Below are 7,199 nucleotides of genomic sequence, written 5' to 3'. Positions count from 1 at the left end.
AACTGCCCGGCACTAAATCCACACAAAATTTCCATATTTTAGAGTGGGTCTACTTTCCAGAGGATCCTGAAAAGCATGGAAGTCTCAAGGTCTCTCTTAATAAGTATGTGTGTCAGCTGGCTCTGGAGCGCACAAAGATAACAACCGACATCTTGAGCAAGGTAATGCGCCAGTGGAACAGCGTGGCCGTCCAGTTCCACAATGTAAGGAAACGGATTCCTTCGGACCTGCTTCCCTTCATGGAGCGTCTCTTTTATACTAATCTGCAGATGGGAATTGAAGGACACTCTGTAGCAGCAAGGCTTGCACGAGTAAATGCCAAGACTATTGAGGTGGAATTCAGAACAAATATGAACAAAATCAAGGAAATCCTGACCACTGAGAAACACAGTGATGCCCTAAGATTAGCACAAAACATCCTCAGCACCACTGTGACTGCTGGCAAATACGAAGTCAAGTCCCTGCAGCTGAAAGGCCACACTGAGCTTGATTATGGAAAGGACTGTCAAGAATTCAAGAATGTGTTTCAGACGAAAAAGGCAGAGCTGATGGCCGTGACTGTAACGCCGGAGGAGTGCTGCCGCATAACCATGAGTTCAACCATCTCGGACCTCCAAGACGAAGACTTCCTCCAGATGCTGAGTCTGAACAAGTATGAGTTCCTCAAGCATTTTACCATGAGTGGCATCCCAGTGTTTTCGCCAACCAGAGACTCGGTTAGTTTAAATCCCTGGTCCTACAATATCACGAGGATACTTAAATCCCCGTACACCACCCTGAGTCAAGTGGCCATTGAGTCCTATGCCTCAAATAAAGAACCCGGCGCACGTCATAAGGACATCAAGCTGAAAGAGGATGATGATAATACTCATTTCAACGCTGTCATCCCAGTCTTTAGCCCAGAAGTTGCAAAGGTGATGGAACCTCTTGTGCAAACACGTCTTTATGCCATGTGTGTTACCTTCGCCATTCTCAAGAACCCTCACATTATAGAGTTCAATATACATATAGCGGCTCTGGCTACCTGCTGGGTGAGGATACTGTATGAGTACCCAGAAGTCCCACGGCCAGAGTATGTTCGCCTCCGAGAGGAGAGCATATTCGCCACGGCTTCACTGTACATGAAGAGGAAAGGCAATGTCGACTACTGCAAGCTCCTGACAGAGGACACCCCACAGGCACTGATGACGGAAAGCTCTGTGAAGATAAACAAACGTTCAGTCAAGTGCGAGTCTCTCATCAAGCCAATGTTTATGCTTTACTTCCTAAAGCAAAGTGAAGAATTAGAGATGGTAGAAGTTGCGAAGATTGTCCGGCTGATTTTGGTTGAATTTGTCGGGCGCAACTTGAGCCACATCAGGAACTCAAAGAAAAACAACACACCTTATACAGACTTCTTTGTGGCAGTGCTTAAGGATGAAGATAAGAAAAAGGAGTTTTTAGAAAGGTATGCTGAGAAGGTAAAGTCGACAATCGATGAAAGGGACAGCTCAGCAGCCTTTCCTCTCTCAAAGTTCTACACACTTGAGGAAGTCCAGAAAGAGGCCAAAAAGAAGAGCATAGTGCAGATGAGAGCGGTCAGAGAGAACCTGGCACTGCCGGTGCGGGTGTGCATGGATAAGGTGGAAAGACTATTTAATGTGTCCCTTGCCGGAGCTGTCTCATGGCGCACCCTCAGGACCTATGCCAGGGAGATGGGCCTGCCCTCAGATGTCGTTGAAGACCTGTTTGCTGAGAAGAGTGCATTCGTTTACACTCAGCATGCACTGCGGTACAGTTCTTCGAAGGAACGTCTGTCAGCTAAGATCGACAGCTATGACGATGCCTTTAGTTATGTGATGAAGCAAGTCGAAATGGAAAACGTAAAAAATCTGGTAAACACGCTTCTAAATAACATGGTCAGCTCCTACCAAAGTGCCTGGCTGACTGAATACTACCAAGCCCACTCTGATGTGGTAAGACCAATGAGCAAGGAGCAGATTCTGGCGGAGGCTGCTGCCCGTGGAATCGAGGTCACAGCTGCGAATTTTGATCAAGTATACCGGAAATACCGCCCACATCTAGGGCTTCTGAGCAACGCCTGTCAGTGCCCTTCCTGCCCCTTTTTCCTCCAGCCAAACAAGAAGTACAATCAGCACGCCATCGTGGAGCGGCGCAAATCAACTCTGTTCCCTCACGGATTCCACCAAGTTGCATACAACTGTCGTGAAGGAGGCCTCAAGAATGCCATCAGCGAGTTCCAGACTGGCACCTACAGGAAACACAAGGGCCAGGGCAAGCCAGTGTCAAAGGACGCCATCACTCCCCTTCTTCAAGACATGGAACAGCTGACAGTCACTTATTCTCGAGCCAAGTAACTGATACAGAGGGAGGGAGGTGAGGTAGGGCAGGGAGCTTGTCCATCCACACAGTTCACTCAAGAATTAGAATGTTTTCCTCTGGGAGATTATTCACTCAACCTGCGTTTTATCACACTAAGCCCAGCTTTTCGTGGTACCTTACTTTTCCATGCATTGTCTCGGAACTGTCTGTTTTTTATTGATATTACTCTTATTGTTGTTGTTATTATTATTAATTACTATTATAATTTTCATTATCAATATTATTATTATTGCTGTTGCTGTTGATACTATTATCATTATCGTTTGAACAGAAAATGTGACTATTTTTTTACAGGTAAATGAGTCACTTTGCTTCTCCCATACAGACAACCCCAAATATGTTTTTTTCATGTTTTTTTTTTTTTTTTTCGATAATTACAACCAAACTGTTAACTATGATATGCAGGAAGTAAGCCTCCTTTCAGGTAGAAATTCTCAACCAACGTCCACAGACCCCACGATTTCTTTCTCATAAACGGGGATGTGATTATTTCTTTATATCAATTGCTAGTTGAACTTCTCAGAGATAACTTGGTCCGCGTTAAAGGTTGCTTTGTGCCCACACGGTGCAGCCTCCAAGTGGCGTGGGCGGTAACATACGCATAGGGGAGGGGGGCAGAGCTTGGCACTGAGAGAAAGGGAGGAGACGAGGGGGAATGAAGAAGGGGAAAGAAACGGAGGATGGGAACAAGCGAAGAGGGTACGAATGATGTCAGACCTGTCGTATGGCAGATGCACCTTTGTGTATATATAAGACTATTACATGGGAAGTATTATAATTTTGCGTGTGGACTGGATATATACATAAACAGAAAGTGTCTGTGTGTGTTTTGAAATAGAAATAAGAAATATAGACATAGAGATAGGTTGATCTATATAATAGGATATTACTGCCTGACATTTATGTTTCTTGATTTCATGTTGTTGATAGAGTTTGTGTTTGGTAAAGATAGTCTAGTTTATATATATTCTATAAGATGTGTGTATCGTTACTACATTTGCTGTTTCTGGCCAAATTTCCCCCTGAGCAACGGATCTGTTGTTTGGATGAAATTCTGGTCGGAATATTTAATTACTATTCTGTTTATTCAACTTTCTAGACAAAAGACTGGACACCTAAGCTCTTCTTTAGTATATCCTGAGTAGGATAGGATGATAATGAGTTTAAGTAGAATTGATTTAGAGTTTTAAAAATATAGACATGCACTCTGTATATAGTAATATACTGGTGTTCATATCAGTGCATAGTCCGTATATATTTTTTGTATAAAAAATCCATTGTAATGTTATGCATAAGGTCGAAAAAAAATAATAAGAGATATCATTAATAATGCTTTATTTATCAACTGATTATAGACAACCAATAAAAAGGTGGAATACATGCTTGCAGTTTGGGTACATTGCACAGCAAGAAACATCAATCACAGCCCTTTAATGTACAAGAAGAGGTCATTACAGCACAGTTTTGCCCTACACTGCCAAGGCCCCAGCTCACTGCTACCAATTTCTGACTTGGACCTTCTCCTGTTCTCTTCTCTCTTTCTTTAACTCGTTTCTCTCTCTCTCTCTCTCTCTCTCTCTCTCTCTCTCTCTCTCTCTCTCTCTCTCTCTCTCTCTCTCTCTCTCTCTTCTCTTTCTCTTTCTCTTTCTCTCCCCCTCTCTCTATAAGTATGTATAAATAGCTTCCACGTGGCGTACAGAAGCAAGTATACGCGTGGCTTCACAGCAGGCGCCCCAACGTGCCCCACGCACCCACCAGTACTAAAGGCTCAGGATGACCCAGGTCAGGCTCAGTCCTTTCAGAGAGTCACTTCACAGAGTACCCGCCGACTGCTTGTCGGGGCAGCGCTCCACAGCGCGCCCGCCCTCCGGGCAGACCAAGCACTAAGCCTTATCCAGACTTGTATCCGTGTGAATATCTGTGTTGCTTACGCTTCTCAATAAAAGAGGTTAAGCCAACCGTCCGTTTAACTACTCCTGCTAAACCATATGTTTAAGGCGTTAATATATACCCTTTACACTCTCTCTCTATCTATCTATCTATCTATTTTATTTATCCATCTATCTGTCTATCTATCAGTTCCCCCCCCCCCCCTCTCTCTATTCATCTATCTGTCTATATATTTATATCTCTCATCTCTCTCTCTCTTTATCTGTATATATTTATCTATGTATCTGTTAATCTTTTTTTTATATGCTTTTCCCGTTCGCTCTCTATCTGTCTATCTATATATCTATCTATCTATCTATCTACCAGTCTGTCTGCTTATCTATCTGTTTATCCCGGCGGAAAACAGCTGTGTCACCACGCCCTAAGCGAGCGAGGGGAGAAGCGACCTAGCATGACCCAGTCTCAGTCAGCTTGTGTTCGACGTGACCATGTCGTCACCGCCCCTGCGCTCAGCGCTTACCCTAAGACACCAGTAGCGTGTGTCCCCTTACATGTGTTGTGAGTCGTACGTACGTAAACTACCCTTTCTGTAAGGTAACAGTAACGCAGTACTGCTACCTTAACCTGATATCGGGACAATTCCAGATCACCGTCCCTTGGAGACCTGATCTGCACCTCTCTTAATGCATAATAAGCCTGGTGCGAGTACCACCTGGCCGCCACGCATCGCACGCCGGGCATGTATGTGGTAGCGGCCAAAGGTGGCGAGCGGGGGAGTCCAGGTCACGGCACTCGCCTACGAGGGAAAAACAAGTTCTGTTAATGTTAATATGTAAATGAATTAGATTTGAGCTATACGTAATACTTCACTTATACATGAACATTGCTAATTATCTTCAATAATGCATGAGTACTTTATATCTACAGTACTCTACATTGAACTTTGTCAACATTAATTAGCCAAGGGGAATGAGGAACACTAATACGCTGCTTGACTGCTTATTTTCGGCTTAGTACCTAGCTACAAGTCCACCACACTTGCACCAATCACTAAGGACTCAAACATATACACAAGCGAGTTCCAGGTAAACCAAACAGTACTAACCGTGACCTATGTTGATAAAAGCAGCGGGTTCCGAGCGGTAAGAAGGCGAGACCAGATCTGCCGGTACTCCCAAAGTACCTGGGGGTATCTACGCCCCCTAGCCAGGGTATTGGCTACTGTTTCGACCACACGAATACCCGTGAGTGGCTGCCTTGTCACGGTTTATGGCGTCACTAATGACGATATGGTAAACCACTAGCATGACGTCACTAGCAGACACCATCCAGTTGTGTTGCTGAAACTGGTCACAATTACAATTCATAATACATGATACTATCCTCCTGGTGAGATATTGTTCCCACACAAATTGCTGGGCATGCGAATGCCAAATGTCTTAGCATTTACGTAGCTAAGCCCACGTATATGTGCGTACAATGCTTACGGAAGGCGCCCCGCATTTCCACCACCAGTATAATTCAGGTTGAATAAAATACATGATACCTAAAAGGACAATAAAACTCGTACTCCTGCCCATTTTCCATAGGGTTCATTGAATCTGATTCGTCATACCAAGGACCCACAGTACGTCCGTTAATTAATGTAGGGCTAGGGTTTAAGCTAGAATCATTATTCGCTTATCACTTCTCACCCTCTAGAAGTCGGTTGCATGTTTTGGGTAAATCCCAAGCGATCGTGTGATTCGTGATAGTTAGATACACGTGGGAATCTCACGAGAGCCCATGACAGATACGCAGAATAGAGCGGGTTCTTTATAGATTTTTCCGGCTCGTTCAGTTCACTTCATTTCGTACGGCATTTTGGGTATAGCGACCCCCCGCCGATGAAGTCTGACCTGCATAGCTAGACATGGCTACCTCGGCATTTCAGTGTTTCAGACCCGAGAAGAATTGCTTGCGAGAAAGCTTGTGAATATTTTTTTTCCACGTAACCGTTCATTAGTGCGTACATTCCATCGCATGTCATGAAATGTTGAATTCAATGTGGTAGTTAACATGATTTTGTGTAAAGAGCATTACTAATTTATTGCAGTATTATTATACTGAACTTTTGTGATTCATTCTCTGTGTGAGCTCACTCTCACTTTCATTCTCATTCACGCTCACTATCGCCCACACACACACACACACATACACACACACACACACACACACACACACACACACACACACACACACACACACACACACACACACACACACACACACACACACACACACACACACATATACACACACTCACTTAATCATCCACGCAGAAAAAAAGACGCTGAAATTTTTCTATACTAGGGTTTGTTGCTGTCGTAGTTGCAGGCGTAAAGATCTATGATGTATCTCTTTTGCCAGCGATTTTGTGAGTCGCGACGAGTGACTCATACATGACGTACAATTTCTTATTTTATATGCATCTCTTCTCTGTGTGGCGGCAATTGGTTCAAGTAATTTATTATTTTATATACATCTCTTCTCTGTGTGGCGGCAATTGGTTCAAGTAAATCCTTGCGGATTGCCGTTGTTGTTTTCCTTATCTACCCTCATATCTATCAAAGACGGTTGGTAGTTCAAGGCAGGTCCAAGCGGATCGCTACTGACGTCTCCCTCTCCTATTTTTCTTCTTTATTTTGTGAAAGTAAAACATAAAACGAAAAAAAAGCGAATTAAATATATAAATAACCGGCTAGTAGCACTCTTCTCTGTTGCCTTTCTTTTTCTCTTACTATCTTGACCCTTGCTGTATGATCTGGTTCCCCGACTATATATAGCAGTTGGACCGAAAATGTCTGACACGGCACAGAAGGAGGACCTGCTGCAGAAACGGTCACCTCAGGTTGCTGTGGAAGGACGCCATCGGAAGATCGCCTGCG

The 7,199-nt window shown here is 43.9% G+C and overlaps 1 protein-coding gene across 1 annotated transcript in view; it reads left to right on the top strand.

Annotated features, from left to right (window-relative positions):
- LOC125033948 overlaps positions 1 to 3,709 on the top strand; it is an 11,215-nt gene extending 7,506 nt beyond the window's left edge. The window contains exon 3 of the mRNA XM_047625539.1: positions 1 to 3,709. This exon is cut by the window's left edge and continues 664 nt beyond it. Coding sequence (XP_047481495.1) covers positions 1 to 2,357 — 2,357 coding nt within the window. The 3' untranslated portion in view covers positions 2,358 to 3,709.
- The last annotated feature ends 3,490 nt before the right edge of the window (positions 3,710 to 7,199 follow it).

Source organism: Penaeus chinensis, chromosome 17 (genome assembly GCF_019202785.1).
Source record: "Penaeus chinensis breed Huanghai No. 1 chromosome 17, ASM1920278v2, whole genome shotgun sequence".
Taxonomy (NCBI): Eukaryota; Metazoa; Arthropoda; class Malacostraca; order Decapoda; family Penaeidae; genus Penaeus; species Penaeus chinensis.
Note: the sequence above shows the minus strand (reverse complement) of the source record. Positions and strands in the feature narration are given on the sequence as shown.